Raw genomic sequence first — 24,050 nt, 5'->3', positions numbered from 1 at the left:
TACAGAGATACCCTGTCTCGAAAAAAACCAAAAAAAAAAAAAAAAAAAAAAGTTATTACAATTCTCTATGAATATAAGAATCCATTCACCAGTGCTTTCTAGTGAATCAAAAAGGCAGGATGTCTGCAAAGGAAAACCAAGATTGCTCTGTTTCCAGGTTCTAGCCCATGGCTCATTCATGTTTTTGTTTGAGAATCTGGAAGGCTTAATTTAAGTCCTTAATTTCTACAGTGGACATTCAGACAGTCTGGTACACCAAAGTTGAAGCTTTAGCTAAATACAACAAGCATTTAAAAAAAAAATCTTGGGAATAATTTACTCTCCACCCAGATATGGTCGATCGGGCCCTACACAGATGGCATGACCTTGACACATGTGTGAACCCATAATCTCCAGAGTCTGTAGAGAGAACTCTGCATCACTTTATCTAAGCAGGTGAGTGTCAAGCCACGGTATCCAGAGCTTTGTAAAGAGAACACTTGTATCACTTTTTCTAAACAAAGCAGTTCCCTCAAACCCTTCATCCCTCACACTTGGGTTTGGGTTTAACTTACAATAATTAAGTGGTAACACGGAGTGTGCAGTAAAAAGATTACATGCAGCCAAACTATAAATGCTCATGGGATGTCCATACCTGTTGCCACGCTTGTATTGCAGTGTTTAAGGAATGAACTACATGCTGCCCAAAGTTGACTAGCACAGAGTCCACTATCACAGTGCAGTCCAGCAGCTTCTGCACTCCATCACTGGAAAGTGCCATCTGTCCACAGATGCCAAAGGGTTTCACCACACTTTGCATCGTGACGTTTCTGCATTCCAGAAGTTTACAATCCATCTGAGATGAGAACCGGATCTCCTGGCAGACAGGACCACTGTTCCACTGCCGAAGATGCAGGTTTGGTTCTCTGAAGGAAATGATCATGTATTCCAGTTCAGATGGTACATTTTTATCAGAAGTGAATGGCTGTAGGTACTGTGGTGAAGCTTTTAAGAAAATAAGAAAAATAGCAATTAAGATGTGTCAATCCTTCATGGAAACAAATGAGGTGACGTTTAAATGATTCACTTTGTTCTTAAATTTAGTACTTGACATTAATAGATTTAAACAATTGCTTTAAAATGTAAAAATCTTTGAAGTACTATTTGACATCTGAAAATACATTGTTTTGTTCAATCAAGTCTCAAACATATATTGCTCAAAGGTTATCTTCACTTCCATAGATGAAAACATTTGATCACAGTGATGAATAAAAGGAGACAACCATCTAAATCTCTGTCTACTAACAAAATCTCTAAAGCAACAGAAGCATGACTCTAGAAATGCAGTTCAATCCTATTCTTGCTGATCTGAGACTACGTACAACACTTGAGAAATAATTATTCAAGTAACACTGGGAATTTATAGGAGCCTACTTTTGCTATATGGGGATTTATTTACATTCCTTTTAAATGTGTAAAAATACGAGTCTTGTAATTTAATGAGAATGTGCCCATCTTTATAGAGTAGGTACCTGAACTCAGGTAATAAATACCAACCTCTTTTGGGGTCTATTTTCTATAATGTAGAATACAGATGAAAATATGCATTTTTTCCAAAAAGATCTTAATTGGTATAATAGTAAAATCTGCAACTAAAACAAAACAAAACAAAACACACTTCCTTGAAAATTCTCTTAGAATATATGTCACTGAGGAGTAGGGCCACACCTGCTGCACTATATCAGCTTTAGAGTAACCCTGGAGTGCCAATGCTGAGAACTGTGAAGTGCTATGTGGGGAACTTAGGTTTTAGGTTTTCACCCAGGACCACAATGAATGGCACTAAGTAGGTGTTCTCTTGATGCTGAAGTGATGCATACCTGTGCCTAGTTGGTCCAGGTGATGGCAAAGACGGAATTCCAGATGAGCGAACTGGAAGGACATGCACAGGGATGGGACGAACCATGGGGTAAAACACGAGTCGACTCTGGTGCAAGCAGCCAGGGCTGTTGGAGTTACAAGTGGTTCGCAAGTGCTTTGAGAACCGGATTCACTTGCAGAACTATGGAAAACCAAAGACGTTCAGCATTCTCAATACCACAGAAGCACAGTGTCTCTAAAGCAGGTCTTTAAAGCCAGTACCAAAACCCGACAATCAATAGACTAGTCACCAACTCTCACGGACTACTATCGCATAAAAGCTTTTTACTTTTAAATTTAGTTTATGTTGAATATTCTACAAATAATCTGAATTGTTTGCAGAAAACTTTCAACTTACTCTTCAGCCTCCACTCATATTGATTTAGATCAAATCCAATTTTTGCCTATACTCTTTTTGCAAAACTTATGGACAGTTTGGTGTCCTATTGTAAGGGGAACACAATTCTGAGCATGCCTCGCTCAGCTGTTAGAAATGCTAACTCTTCCTGTGTTGTGGCAAATCTCTATCTTGTCCATACTTATATTCTGTGAGGTCATCTAGACTCTTTATTGAAGACCCACTGAATATTGTATTAAGTGGCATAAATCATAGCCATGTATAAGGAATGCAGTCCTTTGGACAATCAATCACACTACATGAATTCTCTCTTCACTTGCCTATCCTCTCAAAATTACATTCTATGGTCATCTGGCTAACATGAAGAGTTGAAGGAGTCCAGTCTCAGAAGAAGCCAACCCTTGGCTTTCAAAGATCCACAACCCAATTGGTGACACACTGCCATCTATAAACACCACATGACAGAATCATCTCCTGGGGAAGGACACTTGATGTGCTGGAGGAGGACACAGGAGAGGACTCAGGGCCTTCCAAAAAAAACTATAACTCACACCACCTTTTTGGGATGAAATATATGGAGTAATGAGTTCCTAGAGAATGTGACACTATTTAAATTTAGGGAAGTGAGATGCTTGCTCTGAGCAACTATGCTATACTTCTGCATTATTTTGGACAATGATACCTCAGTTATCTTTGGTTTCACTCAGCAAAATGTATAGGGTGCAAACAAGCTGAGTGCCAGTCAGTTAAAGGTTCAGTAAGTGACTTTTATTCTTTTGCTTTAAAAACTTGGACGAGGGGAAAAAAAAAACAAAAAAAAAAATGAAGCAAACAGAGTGACTTGAAGTTTATGGGCTTCTGGGTTGTAAAACTCAAAGAGCAGAACAAAACCAGGTACCTATAGTTTGCTCAACCCTGACCCTCAGCTGTCCTGTATCCTAAGTTAAAAATGCTAAAGTGGGAGGCGGAAAACATCTACCGTCCCTTTGTAGAATCTAAGCAGAGAGTAGCATACGTGGATTAGCCTCCAAACTATTGGCAGCAGTTTCAATGTGACCATGTAAATGTGGAATAGTGGTGTTCTTAACACAGCTAGTACTCAATCTTACATGTTAAAGTCATGATTACATTTTGAAAGAAAAATGCAAAAAAATCAAACAGGAACTTTTGATTTTTTTCATTTAAGTTACTCTTAACGCTATTAAATTCACAAATATGCTAATATTTTACCCAACCCTAACTATCTAAAACATACACTATGACCATACAAACATCTATTCATTCCATGTCAAATGGGGGAATAGCACATTAATCTGCAAGTCAGTAGGTATTTTTTTATAGTTAACTCTAGGAAAATTTATACAGAACAGTAATTAACACTGATCTTTACTTGCTAACTCACAAGGAAAGACCTTCAAAACTTCATTTTGTTCAAGTCTTTACACCAAAATGTAGGAAAACTGAATTATGCAAACACTGAAAATCTAAAAGTTCCTTAATTTTTGATTCTCTGTCCCAGTATCATAATCACAGGGCAATATTCCTGATGTAATGAATAGAGAAGAAAAAAAAAAAAAAAACCAAAGCTACAGCACATGAAAACCTCAGGGATGCTATCTAATTGATACTGCATTGTATTAATCAATAGCTGTACATTTTGTAAACTGTGATATAGAAGCCCCGAACAAGAAGAAGCTTTCTGCTTAAGCTGCAATAACTTTCTGACTATGGATCATTATTCCTTTTGTGGCAGATTTTTACATTTACTCAAAATAACCTGCAGCTTTTCTGACAACTCCTCACTTTCTCCTGCTAAGAACTGTAGGCCTTTTCTGTTGCTTCTTTAAAAGTATTATATCCGAAATGTTGCCCCTTCTCTACCTCACCTTACAGGGTTCCCCTCCTCCTACCCATCCCATTTGCCTCTGAGAGGGTGTCCCTCCCCATATTACCATACCCCGGTGGATCAAGTCTCTGCAGGATTAGATACAACCTCTCCCACTAAGGCCAGACAAGGCAGCCCTCTGCTGTATGTGTGTCAGGATCTAAAGTCTTCTGCTTCCATAGCCACTACTTATAGCATAATCAGATCCATAGCTACTACCATAGGGACTGTCTGAGTGCCCTCAACCAACACTGCCCACACAAAGCGACCCTAGTTGGATTGCTGTTGTCAACTATAACTTTGAAAATCATTATAGTTTCCACCACCATCATAGTTACTTCCACCAAAATTGCCTCCTTCACTGTAACCATCATGCCCTCCTTTACCACTATTTCCAACACCTTGGTTTCCATATCCTGGTCCACTATCATAAATTCTTATATTACTATAACCACAACCACTACCACAGTGGCCACAACCATCAATACCTCCATAATTGCCTCTGGTGTTATCATCTTTACCACCAGATCCTCTTCTATTTCCATAATTACGGCCACCACTATAGTTACTACCATCACCTCCACATCCATTGTCTCTACCACCATAGCCTACTCCACCACTATAAATGGACCACCACCATAGTTGCCACCATCACTTCTTGGTTCTTTGTGAATTTCATATCATGCACCTCAATCCCACTCATCTCCCCCTCCCCTTGAAATGCCCTGTACCCTTGCAATCTGCCCCCAACAGAGAAAAAAAATCAAGTTCTGGAAGCTGTAGTGTGTCACAGTGTGCCTCACAGTATACCCTTTTGTTCACACTTTTTCACTTGTTGATATTCACAACAATGACTTGTTGGGTTGGTTCCAGGCCTCCCACTTCTGCTACTCTAACAATACTGGAACCCAACTAGGTAGGACTTCTCTTGGATATCCTGTTGTTGTTCTGTGTCATGAAGATCCTGTAGTTTTCGATCTATAGAATCAACCCCTTCATATACTCCAGCAGTTCATGGATGGAGTAGATTTTGGGGTAGGCCAATTCAAAGCCTTGGATCTGGGCCTGAGAGGTAGCTGAGCTGGTCAGCCAACCAGCTCTCCTGCACCCACACCACAAGGGTGAGCTCTCCTGCCCATTAACGGCTGGCTCATCCAATGCTACAGCCAGCAAGGGGCATAGTCAGCTTTCCTGCTCTCATGCCCTCATTACTGGCACTCTATGCCCATGTCACCCAGGCTAGCTCTATTGTCACCACCACCCCCTCTATAACCACCTCTTCTGCCACCACTGCTCCCATCTCAGCCTCCTGCTCTATTAGTTTCTTCCATGACCCATAAAACGTTCACACCCACCTTCATGATCTCTGTGTTCCAGATTACAACCCTTGTTTGCACTTTCCAATTATGTTCATTTATAGTGTGGTATTTTCTAAATGACAATTTTTATCAATTGTAGCATGACCATCAAAGTTCTAAAAGCAAATCCTCTCTTTTTATCCTCATTCATTGTTTTCTCTAGGTCTCAGTCTTGCCACACTTTTCCAAGTAGCCTCTCAAATAATATTCTTCTGAGTCTTACTTGAATAACATTAGAATCATTTTCTTTACTGCTCAGTAAGCAGCAGGCTTTATAAAACCTCTTCTAGAAGCAGCTCTCTTGCAACACAAGAGCAAGTCACAACACCAAAGCCCCTGGAACACATCATCATACAAACTAAAACTGTTTCTGTCCAGTTCTCAGCAATTTCTCTTAAGCAGGATCTGCAGAGAGCAGAGTAGAACAGACAGCAGAGAGCAGAGATCATAGAGCAGAGCAGAGAGCAGAGAGCAGAGCAGAGAGCAGAGAGCAGAGAGCAGAGCAGAGCAGAGCAGAGAGCAGAGAGCAGAGAGCAGAGCAGAGCAGAGNCAGAGAGCAGAGAGCAGAGAGCAGAGCAGAGCAGAGAGCAGAGAGCAGAGAGCAGAGAGCAGAGAGCAGAGAGCAGAGAGCAGAGCAGAGAGCAGAGAGCAGAGAGCAGAGAGCAGAGAGCAGAGAGCAGAGAGCAGAGAGCAGAGCAGAGCAGAGAGCAGAGAGCAGAGCAGAGCGCGGAGAGCGGAGAGCGGAGAGCGGAGAGCGGAGAGCGGAGAGCGGAGAGCGGAGAGCGGAGAGCGGAGAGCGGAGAGCGGAGAGCGGAGAGCAGAGCGGAGAGAGGAGAGAGGGGAGAGGGGAGAGCGGAGAGCGGAGAGCGGAGAGCGGAGAGCAGGGCAGAGGGCAGAGGGCAGAGGGCAGAGGGCAGAGGGCAGAGAGCAGAGCAGAGAGCAGAGCGCACAGAGCGCAGAGAACAGAGCAGAGAACAGAGCAGAGAGCAGAGCAGAGAGCAGAGCAGAGCAGAGAGCAGAGAACAGAGCACAGAGCAGAGAGCAGAGCAGAGAGCAGAGAACAGAGCACAGAGCGGAGAGCGGAGAGCGGAGAGCGGAGAGCGGAGAGAGAGGAGAGAGCAGAGAGCAGAGAGCAGAGAGCAGAGAGCAGAGCAGAGAACAGAGCAGAGAGGAGAGAGCAGAGCAGAGAACAGAGCAGAGAGGAGAGAGCAGAGCAGAGAGCAGAGAGGAGAGAGCAGAGCAGAGAGCAGAGCAGAGCAGAGAGCAGAGCAGAGAGCAGAGAGCAGAGCGCAGAGAGCAGAGAGCAGAGTATAGCGGAGAGCGGAGAGCGGAGCGCAGAGCGCGGAGCGCAGAGCATTTCCTCCATTGCTCTGCTTCCTTTGCCTCATGTCCCTTCATTTTGAGACCTGACTTGCTTTTTCCAATGTTAGTTCAATAATTAATAGTGATTAATTATCACATTATTGTTAGGTAATAGTGATTTATGTTAAATTCTATACTGATTATAATTAAATTTCATTAATATCAGTTTTTACTTGAAAAGGTATTCATACCAAACAATTTTAAATAGGATTAACTGCAAAATATTAGGTAATGTAAAAAATCCCCATCAAGGGCCAAAGGTCTGTGAGTGCAATGTCAACAGTCAGTCAAAAAGTTCCTTCACATGACGCTGATGCATTCCTTTCTCTAAGGGCTTCGCACTTCAACAGTGCCAAAGTCACAACAGAAATCTCCGTGAATGCTTCAGAGTCAGAGGAATTGACCTGCTCTAGAGAACTTCTTTCTATGGTGAAATACATTCTTCCATAATTCAAGTCAAGAAATCATTTCTAACTGGATACTCTTAATGAAATGGTTTTTAAAGATTAGCTTAACTGTCCCCAGCTTATTCTCTGAAATCTCCTGGTTTTGGATGAGGTAACCTCTCCTCTGAGGAGGCAATCTCCCCACATCTGCTAGCTCCCTGGAGGGTAGGTGCACTCTGACTTGCAGTAAAATCAGGACCGTACTTCTCACATGCGCTCTCGCTGACAGCATGCTACTAGGGAATAAATTGCAAAGTCATTAATTTTACAGAGCCTAGATGACCTGGAAATAGAATATATAAAATTAAAAACATTACTATTATGAAACATACAATGTAACACACAGTTACTGCCCAGGAGAGGCCCCGACTGAGGCTGACACTCTTTAACTTTCACAAAAGCATAAGCACAGAGGTTTAGCAGGGCAAGTAAACCAGGAAACATGCTGAATATTTGCTGGAGTTATTTTTCTTTAAATTTATAAATACACCAAGCAGGCAAATACCAGAAATGGGCATAATCTGGAATTATAATGTGGACTAAGAAGTTCTGGAGACATGATTCAGAATACCTGAAGCCTATGGCTTGTGACCAATGTGACCTCATGGGGCAATGCCAGCTTTTTTAACTTGGTTGGCCATTTTTGCCTAGTGTCTCCAGGTCATCTCTTAAAGTTAAAAAAAACCAAAAAACCTTTAAAGATGAACATATTTGAAAACTTTGATTTTAGATGTAGACAGTTACATTTAGATAATCTTCCTTTAGATGAACATATTTGAAAACTTTGATTTTAGATGTAGACTGTTACATTTAGATAATCTTCCTTTTCTTATCCTAGGTTTATCTTCATAGTATTAAGTAGTCCATCAAGATCCTGAGCTATTTCCCTCTGTGTTTTGGGGGTTCTGGATATAGATTTTTTTGTTTGATTGATTTCATTCATTATTTTTATTTACAATTAGGGAACAGGTTCTTTTGCAAGGGTTTTTCGGCTATAATATGAGTGAAGCAGCCACAGTGAGCTTTACTTCCTTTTGTTTACAATTCAGGCACACACCAGCACTAGAGATCCATAGTAGCCTAGTGAAGAGGCACAGGAGAAGAGAGTCCCTCTCATTTGGCTCTCTGTTACCTTTGGTCATCTGTTGTATTTTGATTGTTGTTTAGGACGATTCTCCACAGATCTGAGGACACCAGTTTCTTCTGGTCATATACAAGATTGATATCTGGCAACTGCAATTCACAAACTTTGCTTTCAGACAGACTGAATTCTTGAAACGCAACAAAAACCTTCTGGAGTTCATCCCAATATTCCAAACTACAAGGGACCTATAGGAAAATAAAGAAACAATTAGAAGTTCTAAGTCAGAAACTATGGGACTGGAGAGATGGCTCAGAGCTCTTGCAGGGGAAACAGGTTCAGCCTCTAGCACCAAGATGGCGGCAGCTCACAACTGTCTGTAGCTCTAATTCTAGGAGATATGACACTGTCTTTTGACCTTCGAGGGCACCACACATGTACATGATGCACAGTCACACATGCTGGCAAAATACCCATACACATAAAATAAATAAATAAAAGTTAATAAATCCATAAAAGTTAAGCTATACTGTGTACTTGTTGAAATATTAAACTGTCAAAGAAGTTTTACCATTATGATTTGATAGGAAGACAAAAAGGAGCTCCTTCCCAGTTACATTAATCTTGTTTACTCTAGAAGGATCATTAAAAAAAGACTCAATAGTCAAAACACCCACCGTCTTCTCTATAGAGGGAAAATAATGGAGAACAAGCTTATGGAGCTTGTCCGTACAGTACCTAACAGACAAGGCTGGAGTCTTGTCCATACACTAAAGGAACAGTGAGAGGCAGGGACTGGCTGGAGTCCTTCTGTAGCAAAAGTACACTTTCAGACAAGCAGTGGAAAGATGGAAAGCCCAAGGAGATCACAATTGCTCACACAAAAGTAAACCGGATGAACCAGAGAAGCTTCAGAGTGAGAGCATGAAAGAGAGCTGCTAATTTTGATTTTCAAAGAACAAAGTATTGCTATATATGCAACAAAACTTAGGAGTTAGAAAAAACAAACATCACTGATAAAAATCAAATGTAAAGAAGTATGCATGCTAAGACAGGCAAGACAATGACAGAGCAGGGACTACTGGTCCAGATAGGAGAGAACGCTTAAAAACCAAGTGGGAAGCATCTGGAAGAACACATGTTGGCTGTAGAGAAGTCTAGCTCCACATGCTGCAGCTGTCCCCAGGGGCTTTCTGCATGGCCCTTGGTAGAAGGCAAGGGGAATCTAGTGCAAATGTGATATTCACCTTGGTCACTGGGCTGTCTGTAATTCTGTCTTTTATTTCTGATCTAGGAGTCTTATGCTTTCCACAGTACTCATGTAACACTTACCAGCTTTCATAGGGCTAAAGCACAGATCCTAACAGCAACTATTTCACAGAACAAATAAAGCTGTCCAGTAGACATGAAAAGCCACCATTACTAATACTTAACAAATGTAAACTTAAGCAAATATATAAGAATGACATTAATATTAATCAATGCATTTATTAATATATGCATTAACATGGCAGCTTAAGATTGATAGCTCTGCTTTTTGCGCAGGTACTGTGAATAAGTGCTTATTTTTGTTACTTAGATGATATCTAAGGCTTTGTTTTACTGTGACTGTAGATTCAAGAGGGTATGTGTATGTACATGTGTGTCTCTCTTATGTATTTTATATGTTTGTATATGTACTTCAAGAGTATTAGTAGGAAAAGTGGAAACAACTCAAACATCTGTTAGTGGGAACTGCTTAAATTTACAGAGTGGATTAACACACAATGGTCAAAATGAATAATAAATACCATATAACAAAAGATACACAGGGTATGTTATTAAACTTAACATTTTAGTTTTAAAATGACATGTGGTAAATCCCATTTGTCTTAAAAAGTACTCTCCTAAGATGTGCTTTCTCTTTTGGAAGCATTCCCTTGCTACCCTTCTCAGAGCTGGGAGCTACCTTTTTGTGTTACCTCTATTCCCAGTATATGACTCCAACATACAGCATCAGACCCCTTAACTTCTTACATGTTAGACTATACTAGCCTGAGACCCCAAGATGAAGAAAGGGCATATCATTTTAAAATTTGTCTTTAGCATTTAAAGCAGTTTTGAGGCCATAATAAGATCTGAAAAAACAAACAAACAAACAAACAAAAGCTCCCAAAGTAAACCTTCCTTCCTAATTTGCCTCTTACCTAAAATGTGAAGGACAGAGACCAGTACCAAGTGCTTCTCTTAAACACTCTTAACATTATTTTCTGAGACAGCTTATTTCACTGAATCTGATTGGTTAGACTGGCTGGCCAGCATGTCGCAGGGATTCTCCTGTCTTCGCTTTCAGCACAGGGATTAGAGACGAGAGTGGCTGCACTGGCTTTTAATTAGTATGGGGGATCTGAACTCAGGTCCTCAGGCTTAGTCAGTGTTTTAAGGTGACTTTTGCTATGATGAAACATCATGACCAAAATCAACTTGGCAGAGGGAAGGGTTTATTTGGCTTACACTTCCATATTGTATCCCATCAATGAAGGAAGCCTGGGCAGACTTAAACAAGGCAGGAGCTGAGGCAGAGACCATGGAGGGATGCTGCTTACTGGCTTGTTCCTCATGGCTTGCTCAGTCTGCTTTCTTAGACAACCCAGGCCCAGTCGTCTAGGATAGCACCGCCCATGATGGGCTGGGCTTTCCCCCATCAATCACTGAGTAAGAAAATGCCCTCCAGACTGATCTTACCGGCTATTTCCTCAACTGAGGGTCCCTTCTTTCAGATATGTTGTGTCAAGTTGACATAGGGCTAGCCACTACAGACAGCAAATACTTAGCCCACGGAAGTCACTTCTCATGCCCCATACATACAGGATCTTGACCTGTGCGTGTGTGAGGGTGGCGATGCTGGGTGAGGAGGACTCAAGATTCATGAGTACACTGAAGCAGATGCATATGTTTGGGGAACTTAAAAGTAGCATATTCACGGAATCCAGTGTTAGTTAGGCATGGTGGTGTGCACATGTAACCCCAACATTTGTAAGGTGGAGGAAGGGTAATCCAAGTTCAAGGTTAACTTCAGATAGCAGGCACATAGGGCATTTTTGGGCTAACCTATGCTAAAGGAACAAAACAAAACAATAAGAAATCAAGGATAAAAAAAGACAGCAATTCCCATTTCTTGCTACTCATGGCAAGCTTGTCCACAGCCTCTTCTCTTTGGGTCATTATTTCTGTATTCTCTCTAATCTGAAATACCTATTTTCTTGTTCTCTTGTGTCTAAATCCTTCCTGTCTATCAAAGCCCAAATCAAATGCTACCTTGCTTCGAGTCTTTTCAGAAAGCATTGAGCCTGCTTTTTAGATTAAGGAATTCACAACTAGGGGCAGAAGAAATGTGGAAATGGGGTAAATAGGAACCTCAGAAAGGTTTGTAAGAACCTTGGTGGGAGACTGCAGTGTTTGCAAAAAGCACATTAACATATTTCAGATAGCAGAATGTAAAGTTCTGCATTCTTGGTGGAGAGCTTTACGTCTTCAGTATGGTTAATAAAATGTTTCTGGCCCTGAACCAGAAGTTCTACATCAAAGTTAACACACAATAGCCAATGAAAACTGGCTGTCATACTGGGAGTCAGAAAGAAAGAATAGCAGTCAGTTCTAATGGAATCAGTGCATGATTTGAGAATGTCCAAGCTGGAAGCAGTGTGAGAATGAAAAATGGCTGACCCAGTACTGGGGACAGAAGAAAAACAACTGTGGGCATTTAGAAAATGAGCATTAAAGAAAAACTTGGAGCTCACAACTTATCAGGGGCCAACTCTACAGTTAACACACCTCAACTAGAATATCCCAACTTACTCAGGAAACAACAGAAAACTACTATAGAAATAGGTTCCACTACATGACAATCATGTGTTTGACAAGATATTCAGTTATATGTCCTATTTTTATTGCTTAATGGAGAGAATTAATAAATTCACATAAAAATATTGTTGAAAACATTTAAATTATATGCCTATTCACATATTTACAAAAGTTAAGAATATATTTGACCTCAACACCATATCTTTTGGTTTATAGACAAAAAAAATCAGGCTAGAGCTAACTGGAGAGCTTTCTCTCTATTGACTGGTTCTTGTCATGTCAGAAGGTGCTATTCAGGGAGCTGGGAGAGAAAAGGTTATCAGCAGTCTCACCTAGTTATGAAAGCTGCAACAAGAATCTGCCAGGCAAGGTAAGTTCTCTTGGTAACAGTGGCACAAGTGTCAGGGCTGACCCACTGCTTTCTGACTGACTGGATCTGAGGTTCCTCATGGGGGTGGCCCATTACTTTCTGACTGACTGGATCTGAGGGTTCCTGTGGTGTGGCCCACTGCTTTCTGACTGACTGGATCTGAGGGTTCCTGTAGGGTGGCCCACTGCTTTCTGACTGACTGGATCTGAGGTTCCTCATGGGGGTGGCCCACTACTTTCTGACTGACTGGATCTGAGGGTTCCTGTGGTGTGGCCCACTGCTTTCTGACTGACTGGATCTGAGGTTCCTCATGGGGGTGGCCCACTGCTTTCTGACTGATTTGAGAATTTCTTCACAAGAGGAAGCACGTGCCTGGTTTTGTAAGCTTGGTCAAGGACTTGTGGCTGTGGAGTTTGAGGGGCAAACCTACTATTTATTATTAATGCTGTCTTGAAGATGTACGAACAGAGGGTATATTGAGGGACACACTGTGACACACTAGAGCTTCCACAATGATGTATATACATACATTTTAAAGTTTTCCCTGGGGAGGGAGGTTATGAGGGCGGAGGGTGGTATGAAGGGATAGGGAGATGAGTGGGTCTGGGCTACATGATATGAAACTACCAAGGAATCAATAAAACGTTAAAAAAAAAAGAAAGCTAAAAGACAGTGTCTTGTTAGATAGTCCTTCTGTCACCCAGTCATCTAAACACTATGTAATGTACATGTTGTACTCAGCCTTTATCAGAGAGGCTCCTTAGTAGAGTAACAGCAATAAATATGAAAAAAACCTGTCATACCTGGCCAAAGTGCTGAGAATCGGCCATGCTGGAGTGCTCAGTCCTGGCAGGGACATCAACAGAAGCAGAAAGAGTCAGAGGACGGGGATGTGTGCACAGCCAAGATGCGGTGCTCAACAACCCAGCACGGCGATGGTTACCTGTACAACACTATACAAGATGAGATCTGCCGGCACTTCATCATTGCAGAAGGGACCCGACTTGGGGGACTATTGGCAGCTAATTGCTGCTAGTGTAAGAAGTGTCATTTTGTCAGGGGTGTAGCCACTGCTAAGTTGCCCACACCCCATTAAATAATCTCTCAGCCATGTTCATATAAGCAACTATAGTTAAACTCAGTGGATTCTATACAAAATGAAGACAAACACAGGAGATATTCTTGGAAGAAGGAAGGGTTCAGCAGGAAAGAAAGGGATATGAAAGGGAAGGGTGACACAAGGTTCACTACGCACATATATGAAGTTGGCAAAGATTTTACTTGAAAAAAGATGAGCAGGCATATTTACCTTCAGTACACTTAAACAGAAGTTAATATATATTGTTTATGGGTTTTTTTTTGTTTTTGTTTTTGTTGTTGTTGTTGTTCTTTCGAGACATGGTTTCCTCTGTATAGCCTTGGCTGTCCTGGAACTCACTCTGTAGGCCAGGCTGGCCTCGAACTCAGAAATCCGCCTGCCTCTGCCTCCCAAGTGCTAGGATTAAAGGTGCGCGCCACCACCGCCAACCACTATTGTTTGTGTTTTAAAAATAATTTTATTCAGTGTTCCAAGTACCAACTGAACAATTTATTGATAGAAGAAAACTCTATAGATGGTCATTTTTATACCATCATTTCATTCTAACATTCGAAACAGAAAAAACCTTACTAGTGTTCCACGTGGGGAAATCCTGACCCTGGGTATCTTCAGAGGTTTCATAATGCCATGTTAGGACTTTTTTTTTTTTAACTATCTTATTTTATATTTATAATTTTTTTCTCTCTTTTCACCCTACAGGTCCTTTGGGTATACATTACAGCTCCCAATTTAGTGTTTGTACGAGATCCTAGAGTGCCCAATGAGTGGGCCTCTGCATCTGAATCCTGTGCCTTTTGTGGGTTGCTTTCTTCTGTTTGCTTTGCTTTATTCTGATGTGTTAGTTTTTGTTTTATCTTGGTATGTTATAGTTTATTATTTATCTTTTAGAAGCCTGTTTTCCTTTTCCACAGACCAAAATGAGAGGCCAAAATGGGGGGTGGGTGGGTGAATCCAGATGGGAAGGAGGTGAGGAAGAAGTGGGAGGAGCAGAGGAAGAGAAAACCACATCAGTATGTATTCTGAGACCAAAAAAAATAAAAAAATAAAAAAAAAATAAAAATCTATTTTCAATAAAAGGGAAAAAAATCCTGTCCTGGCAAATAAACCACAGCTTTTGGGCAACGTAATGAGTATAAGCTACACATCCCTAATTTGCAAAATGAAGCTAATAAAACTAAATTGTTTTTAAGCCAAAGTAAGGATTTTATTTTTATCTTAATGCCATTTGGAGGACATAGAAATTATGCAGTAAAATTTACATTTCTAAAAGATTCTCGATAATATAGAAAATGAATTTAAGTGGTAAGTATGGAGGAAGGGCAACCCATTAGGAGATTTAAGGTCAAGATATTAGAGACTGGGTAGCGGGGGATGCTCCTGGGATCTAATAGTCAGTCTGGACTGCTCAGATACGAGGGTGACGCCATGTCAAGATGGCTTGAGCAACTGCGTGGTGCTGATGGCATCCACTGGGATGGGGCGGTCATAGGTGCTGATGGCATCCACTGGCATGGGGCAGGCATGGGTGCTGATGGTATCCACTGGTATGGGGCGGGCATGGGTGCTGATGGCATCCACTGGCATGGGGCGGGCATGGGTGCTGATGGCATCCCCTGGCATTGGGCAGGCATGGGTGATGATGGCATCAACTGGCATGGGGTGGGCATGGGTGATGATGGCATTCACTGGCATGGGGGAGGTGATTTGCCTCTGGAAAGGGTATTTGTGGTATTGTGGGTCAGAGGAAGGGCAATCATGATTTCTTCTCTGGACAAACTCAAGTGACAACACCAGTAAGCCACTCTAGTAGAAACAGTGAGGAGCTGGATATTGCAGAGACTGCAAGGGGTGTTAACTTTGCTGATGTACAACTTACTCCAGGGTCATCCTGCCTTACCATCAGGGGCTTATTATGGGAACATAGTAACTAGTGAGGTTTGGGTTATTTATTTGCAAGAGGGTGTTTTAGTGATGAGTTAGGAATGTAGACTGGCTAGGAATCTAAAATAGGGAGCTGACTGGAGGCTAGAGAGGAATAGATAGGAATCAGTCTTTAGACAGGAAGAGTAAACCTCAGTTTAGATAGCAACCATGGAAGAGGGAAAGCAAGGGCTCTGTTGCAACTGAGTCTCGACATACAAGAGATAGGGTCAATGGCTGAGGTTTTAAAAGAATTCCATAGCTACTTCTTTCAGACTTTTTTGCATGCCATGTTCTTAATATTCTTAAGGAAGTGTTAAGCTGCTTAGAGGCTTGCATATAGCATATCATGAGCAATGTTTTCAGATGGTTTCAGACAGCTGGGGTATAGCTCTTGCTTAATGTGAGAGGGGCCCTGGCTCACCCTCCGGAACTACCCACACCCCTAGTTAATGCACTGAGTTAGCTGGCGAGGAGATAACAGCGTCAGCTCTATGCTGTGCATTTCTACAGCACTGGCGTGCACCAGTTCCTGTATTTAGAGGAGTATGCAAGGGCCTATTTGTAAACAACTCCACTTTCAGCTCACTCACTTCCTTTGTCTCTCAGTTAAAGCTGACATTCCCCAGCTAGTTTCTAGATAAGCAGTGACATAACAAAACTAACAATGAACATGGTCACATTGTTCTTACAGCTTCATATGGTAGCAATTAATTATTCCCAAGGAAGAGTTGGCTCTGTTTTGTGTGATCTATTTAAAATAACTTTAGTATGAGCTTTTAGATTTGAAAGAGACCATGTGAATGATTTTTAGTTATATATCTATAACTAAGGATTTATTGCTAATGCCTGTACTGAATAACTTGAAAGAAAGATGACTATTCCAAGAAAGGTTGGTTGCCAAAAAATAGTTTAGAGAGCCTGAGTATCTAGTACTGAGTCATGGGAAGCGGGAACAAGTAAATTGGTTTCCCTGGAAGACATTCCACATGGAGCACATGGTACATTTCAAATGACTGTCAAGATTATATTTTTTTTATTACATTTTGTTTTCCTATTCACTATTTGACAGGACCTAAAAAATTAGCCAGCCATACATAATAAACTACACTCTAAGCATATGTGGCCTTTGCATATGAATATATTTTACACTGTATATCTGCCAGTTGGTAAAAGCACATCTATTTATGCAGTTAAAATGTTATTTCACAATTTGTTTCCACTTGATGGTTAATTTGGGAAGATTTGCATGTGTGTTGGCCATTTAAAAATATTTTTGGTACAAAGAATATTCTGGCACTTAATTTGATTTTATTGCTTACTAGTGCTGCCAAGACTATTAGCAGTTACAAATTCCCTGTCTGTCCTCCTGATGAACACTCCCACTTCTTTGTGCAGTGGCTGCTGAAGTGAGGCAATTACCCCTTTGTGGGCTCAGCCCCACTACAGCACCTAGGCGAAAGGGGCGAAGGGGGAGAAGGGACTGTCTTTCCTGTACACCTGTGCCGCTAGAAGGAAGAGACTTAACAGCTCAAGTCCATGCCTCTGCCTCCATTGTCCATTCCTTTGTCCTGCCACAAAACAGATAAGCGTAAAGAACACACAGGGCTGGCTAGTGAGTATGAAGGCCTTATTTTTCCACTCCTGGTTCAGGCACTGATGCTCACTCATGGACGTTCTGTTACTTTCCTTGCTTCTCCCAGCACTCCAGTCCCCAAGGATGTCCAGACAACTGATGATCACAACAGAAGGAAAACACAGCAAAGTCCACACCGGTCTTCAGTGTCTGTGGGCATGTGTGCGTGGCAGTGTGGAGGTCAGGGTACCATGCTCAGGAGTCAGCTCTCCCCTAATCTGTGGAATTTGGGAAGGGAACTCAAGGTTGTCCTGCCTGTGCTAAGGCACCTCTATGCACTAAGGCATCTTGCTGTTCCTATGTTTCTTATTATTAGCTTAGTGAGGAAACTATTTCCATTTTTCAGATAAGCTAATTCTGGCTGGTATAAGGGAACTTGCTCAGAGATGCACAGTCAGTGGCTATACAAACTATGCTCATTCGTTATTTAAAGAAGAAAAACTTTATATGTCATTTGCCATTTACAGTTCCTTTTGGTTCTGTAATTTGAGTTCCACAAGACACATCTACTTAGACTCCACTACCATGGCCCCAGCACCATGTGCATTCTTTCTTGAATCCACTGTACACACTCAGCACCTGATGCAGTCTGTGTGACTGTAGGACTGTTTACTGGAGCCTTTTCCTTTCATGAGCTGCATCCGTGAAGAAACCTGACTCTCCCTCCCTGAATAGCCATCAATGATGAACAGCTTCTCAGCTAAGGATGAGACTTCATGAGCCCATCCCTGTCCATGATGTGTGTTTGGAAGGTCTGTCCTTGTGCAGGTCTTGTGCATGCAGTCACAGTCATTACTATTCTTATGTACTTTCTGTTTTTCAAAAAGTATATTATTTGGAAGCAAAATGAATGTACAATACTTATTCAGCTTTGTCATTTCCCCAGATACTTAAACTTTACCCAGGCAGGCAGTTTTAATTCAAGTATTCTTTCAACACTTTGAATGTATTCTCCTGCTTCTTAGCGCTATGGTATTTGATAAGAAATCAGACGTTAATCTTAACGACTGTCTATATATGTAATCAGCTGCTTCTCTGGTTGCTTCTAGGATATTTTGTCTACATGGCTCTAGGCATATTCGCTGGCATTTCAACAAGCCTCTTAGATCATACAGGCTTGTGTCAATCAGGCTTCATTTAATCAGGTATCTTTGCTTCCCTTTTCTCTCTTGCTCTGGATTCGCCCTCTGCAAGTGTCAGCACGCGTGATGGTTTGCCTCAGGTGTCTGATCTGTTCCTTCTCTTCACCCCATGTTATGGAGATACTCTCGGCCAACAGATCTCCAGTCATCAAGTCGTTCTAAGCTAGCTGAAGTCTGCCATGCAGCCCTTTTACTAAATGTATTTACTAATTAGATTTTCCAATTCAAGAATTTCTGTGTGTTCTGATTTTTTCACAAGTTAAGCATATCCAATATGAAATCCTAAAATACTCTGCAAGTGAGAACTGTTTTGTGGCTGAAGTGCTGGCAGAACAAAAAACCCTACAAGTAATTCTGTGATAGGTGCAGTCAGAGCACAGGGCACACACAGTACACAGTTAGTAAATATATCATAGGATGTTACCTCCGGGCCACAGGTATAGAACATATGTAAAATATACATGATTTTCATATTGTAAGTGTGGGTCACATTTTCAATACACTTCATTTATATTCAAATAATACACAGACCCCAAAATCTGAAGTCCTTCTTACCCTAAACATTTCAGACAAGAAATGTTATATTTGTATTTGCCTTTCTGAGTATGACCTATCTAGTGGGCCATCATTCTTCTGTCTCCTTTTTTTCTTTAGACATACCTATTTCTTGCACACATTTTAAGGAGATGGTTTGTGTCTGACCCATGGAATGGGGAGAGAGTTCAGTGTGAGCATGAGGGCCTCCCATGTCCCAGCACTGCATGGAAGCAGGGGTGGTGCTGCTGTTTATCAGCTCAGTCCCAGGAGGCCAAGTCAGTCTGGTCTCCTCTCTGCCCCGCCCACCAATGACAATCCTGCCTCAAGTGTTCATCCAGGGTCCTCAGAGACCTTTTCTACTGACTGCCTTCACCTCCAGTCTGTGGACATACTTCTTTATCTCTGCATTTCTCATGAGTTTTTGCTGAAAGCTTGTCATTTTAATATTTGAAATAGTAATAAACAATACCAACTGTGAGAATCTGATCCGGCCCTTCCACATGGCCGTCTGTCATTCCCATGCATCAGTGCTTGCTGCGAGTTATGAACCAGACTTGTGAGGTTTGCAGTCTGCGAGGATTTTGTCCCTGTAAAGTTTCACATTGGGTAACCTTGGTCCTCAGTATGATGCTATAAAGCTGCTGAATTTTCAAAATCTGGAGCATGGTCCTTAGGTCACTGGAGTGCCTTCTGAAGGATAAGGTTCTTATGAAAACCTATCCTGGCCTCCACTCTCTCTTGAATTTCTGTATTCAGATCTGAGCTTTCACCATACCTGAATAAATGCTACTATTATGCTCCTGAGCATCCAAAACTGTGATCTGAGTAAAAACTGTCATTTCTATAAACGATCTGCCTTTGTTGTTATGTTTCAATAATGGAAATCTTACTAATAGAGTTGTGTAGCCATTAGAGTCTCGGCTTGGTTAGCTCAGTGGTTACTTCATGATTAAACAGACATTTCCTGAAAGACTGGGTACCAATAAGCTTCTAGTTGTTTGTTAAAGGCACCTTGAACCTTCTTGGTCATACTGTCTATTGCACCTTAGCCTCCACGTCCTTATACAGAGCCTCATGGATACAGGTTAGAACTTGGGTTCTTATCAAGTCGTTCTTGATTATACACATAGTCCTGAGCATGAGAACAGACCTAGGCAAGAGGAAATGCAGCACTGAAATCTCCATGGAGCTCTTATTACCCAGAGTTTCCTATTAAAGTTTCTGATGAGTTTACTGTTTATTCTGCCTTTCGCTGATTAAAGTAACTTCAAAATTAACCAATTATCTCTAGTTGTTTTTGATGTATATCCCCAGGGGAGGGTGGAGCTGCTTTTTGTATCAGGAAGTTCCTAGTAACTTTGATAGAGTATTTGTTGTCAAACTCTTACTTTGATAACAACTATTATTTTTACTGCATTAAAATACAGAAGTGTATACACTGCATTTATGACAGCATAAAGGTGGTGGTAAGACCAAATCTTAACAGAGAACACTAAGAAGACAAGAGAAGCAGGTAAGCAATGGCCGAGGAGACAGACAGGTGACAGACTGAGGCTGAGATCTGAGCCCAAGATGACTTTCCCAGTGAGCCAGAGGTGAGGTATTTATAGAAACATGATGAGCACACAGCAGCAGAAATGTTGAAACGTTATTAAGTTAAAACAAGCTTTGCTCCTATACAACGATAGGCATATGTAGTCATAAATGTGTTTGGGTTTTCTTGTCTTTTTGAAAATAAAGACTATTTCTTACATGCAGATATTTATAATGTAGAGAAGGAGTCATAGTAATCACATAGAATAATGAAAACTGAGCATAGTTTTTAATTGGTAAATAAGAATGTATTTTGACCATAAAATCGGCTTATTTTGTTTCCACTTCATTTTAAACATCTACCATTCAGTGATGTAAAATGTAAATGTTTTTAATGCTTATTTTTTTTACATGTATCTGCCTTTTAGTTTGTTTTTTTTTTTTTTTTAAAGAATGACAAGCTTTTTATATATCATCAGCTAATGGAAGTCATATGGGTATGGATATGGAAACACACACACACACACACATACACACCCTTATAAGATTGGAACCAGTTGAGAAACCACAAGTATTCAAATGCAGGAAATCATGATTTTATAACATTTTAATATGATCTACTCTTGGGAAACAAAGTTAAGCAAACTCTATTTTTGCACAGGAAGCATTCCGGTATGCAGTTGTGCTGCGCCGTGGTGTGGGCACAGCTGTAGTCTTCACCTGTAATGCCCCACTGGTATTGCGGCTTATGCACTGCATCAAGACTCCCTTCCTGTCCGGAAAATCTCTAAGTACAAACAAAACTCTAAGTCCAGATTTTATTTTCCCTTGGTATCAGAATATGGTAATTTAAGAGCCCTGAGAAATACTTTTTAGTGTTTAAAAGGAAATGTGTAACATTCTTTTATTAGAATCTCTGTTTGAGTTGGTTTTTTAGAAAACTTAACATATGACCCAGTTATCTTATTAATTTATCAAGCTACTAGGTTTCAAGCAAATGCAGGTGTATAAAATGACATCTTTCAAGATCACATTTTTTCCCAAAAGAAGCGTGATACTGATATATTAAAAACTTCTGGGGAAAAACTAACTTAAATACAGACTAAAATAGTAAAATAGTAAAAAAATAAAATTAATGTAAACCCTAAATTCATAATATATTTTAATTTTATGTAAATATTCAAGAACTTCATTCTAAATGGTCTACTGTTCACAGCATATGTTAAGGCTCAACAATGGGCATATTAACTTTCAGTAAACACACTTGCCACTTCTTGATAAAGTAGCTATTAACATATATGCCTCATCACACACAAAGTGTGTATAACAATAATAAGATTATAACATGGTTTTGTTACCCTATAGAATATACTTAATTTATTAGTATTAATGAATTGCTTCCATGACAAGAGAAAATTGGGAACCATGGTCAGGAAAGCCCGCACACTGTTCTTGACTTCAGGAAACTTGGAATTGTAATAATAAATTAGTTAATACTTTGGGTTGCCACCAAAGATTTGAAATGTGTATTTAAAAATGTATTTTTTCTCATGATGTACAAAGTCCAGAGCTTTCTGACAACCCTGAGATTGTCTTTATAGTCTGAATTAACAGGGCATCAGCACCAGTGTGAGAGATGGTGGCAACAGTGCACCAGTGCTCTATAGAGATGCTGACAAACAGGCACAGTAGCCTTGAGATTGCTGATTCTGATGGGAAGATACATTACTTGTAGATAGCAGGAAGGAGAAAGAAGAAATACAAAACTACACAAGCAGGACACATACATGGCTACACAATCCCCTCCCGAGTACAGGGCAGACTGTATGACACACTCTAATAGGCAATAAGCTTGGCTGACCTCAGGCACTTTGGGGTAAACATCCTAGGAGAGTAGCTTGGCCTCCTTAAAATGAACTTGTCTGCAAATTTCAAAGGAATTCGCCCCAATTCTGGCCCCTGGCTCTTTCTGCAGAGCAGTTTCTTGCTTTTACACTGCACAGGCTTTTACATGCATCAGTTTATCTCCTCAGTGGTTCCCATCTTCCCTGTTTGGTACTCATTACACTTCCTACAAAAGCAAAAGCCTCACACCCGTCTTAACCACTCAAGCTGAGAGGCACTCCTTTTTTTGGACTTCAAAATCAGATACATAAATTTCCTTCTGCACTTAATAAAAGCACCCCAGGTTGTGCACACGGAAGGAACTTTTCAGGGCCTCTGGGACACATTGTATCTTTGAGGGTGCCTGATGCTGATGTGCATCAATTCCAGGTGCTGCGTCTTAAATTTTTACCAGAAACATCACAGGTTCTCATTGGCTTTACTCTGCTCATCCACAAGTCTTTATAGATCCACAGAAATTTGTGACAGCCTATAAGGAATGTACAAAGTTTTAGTTTGGCTATCACTTCCGGGAAATAGACTCAATAAATTAGACAAGTCTCTTTCCTTCAAAAACCATTTAGAGATGGTTGTCGCTCACTGAGTACTACCTTGGGTATTGGAGAGCAAAACCAAATAGCATATAACTTCTCTCTTCAAGAAGGCAAAGTGAAGGATAGTGTCCGTCATACGAATAGTCCCAGGGTAATATTAATCTTCTCAAGAAGGACAAATTTCCTACTTTAGTTGGAGAAACAGGATGTCATACAAGGCCTTCTGTTAAAGAGTCAAGAAGTTAACATACAAAAAGAACATAAATACAAAGATACATGATGTGCCTTGACTATTAGGGTTCACAAGGCCTCCTTTACCTTAAAAGATTTCATTATGAATATAAAACACCACTTTAAATATGGCTTATTACATTTCAAATATCCATAAATCAAATTAGCAAGAATAACAATGTAATTAGCACGTACCAATGAGTACCTTTGAAAAACATGATATACATATATATATATATATATATATAAATGAGTTTATATATGTATACATATATATGTTTAAACTAAAAAAATTAGTAAATATAATTTTTGTCAATATATATTAAATTTTGTTCACAAATTTAAAAAGTTCATAGAATTTTAAAATTTCTTTAAATATAACAAGAGAATGAAAGTATTTATTTTATCAAGAAAATCATATTCATAAGTGGCTACCTAAACATTATAGCCAAGTGGAATGCAAAAGTACACACACACACACACACACACACACACAGACACACGCAAACACACACACACAAATTTTCTTAGTTAGAATGACTTGCAGCCCTGCCCGCTGTTATTTGGTGGTGACCAATGTCTGGTAAGTAGATCATCATGTAGAAAGAATGTGATGTGGAAAAGATGAGTTTTGGAAATGCTATTATTTAGACAATTCAATCAAATTCATAACATCATAGGTTACAACTAAAGCTACAGATACTAAATTTGTCTTGGGGTACAAAGCAGAGTTCAATCAGAGCTGTTTCTGTTTTCCTAGCAAGATTCATTTAAAGTGAAAAAGTGTGAAATAGAAAACTAATCTATACTACGGAGAGAGGTAAGAATAAAACCCAAACCCTGCCCAGCACTGGCATCTGCACACCGCTCTGCCCAGCACTGGTATTTACACACCGCTCTGCCCAGCACTGG

The 24,050-nt window shown here is 40.5% G+C and overlaps 1 protein-coding gene across 4 annotated transcripts in view; it reads right to left on the bottom strand.

Moving 5' to 3' along the window:
• The window catches only part of Vps13b (vacuolar protein sorting 13 homolog B), a 529,582-nt gene that overhangs the window by 89,611 nt on the left and 415,921 nt on the right, over positions 1-24,050 (bottom strand). For all 4 annotated transcript variants that reach the window (XM_021217240.2, XM_029548110.1, XM_029548111.1 and 1 more), the window contains exons 40-42: positions 8,441-8,637; positions 1,860-2,041; positions 635-984 (exon numbers count right to left, since the gene is read on the bottom strand). In XM_021217240.2, coding sequence (XP_021072899.1) covers positions 635-984; positions 1,860-2,041; positions 8,441-8,637 — 729 coding nt within the window. The remainder of the gene's footprint in view (positions 1-634; positions 985-1,859; positions 2,042-8,440; positions 8,638-24,050) is intronic.

Source organism: Mus pahari, chromosome 17, assembly GCF_900095145.1.
Source record: "Mus pahari chromosome 17, PAHARI_EIJ_v1.1, whole genome shotgun sequence".
Taxonomy (NCBI): Eukaryota; Metazoa; Chordata; class Mammalia; order Rodentia; family Muridae; genus Mus; species Mus pahari.
The sequence above is the reverse complement of the archived record's forward strand: the minus strand, read 5'-3'. Positions and strand labels throughout refer to the sequence as shown.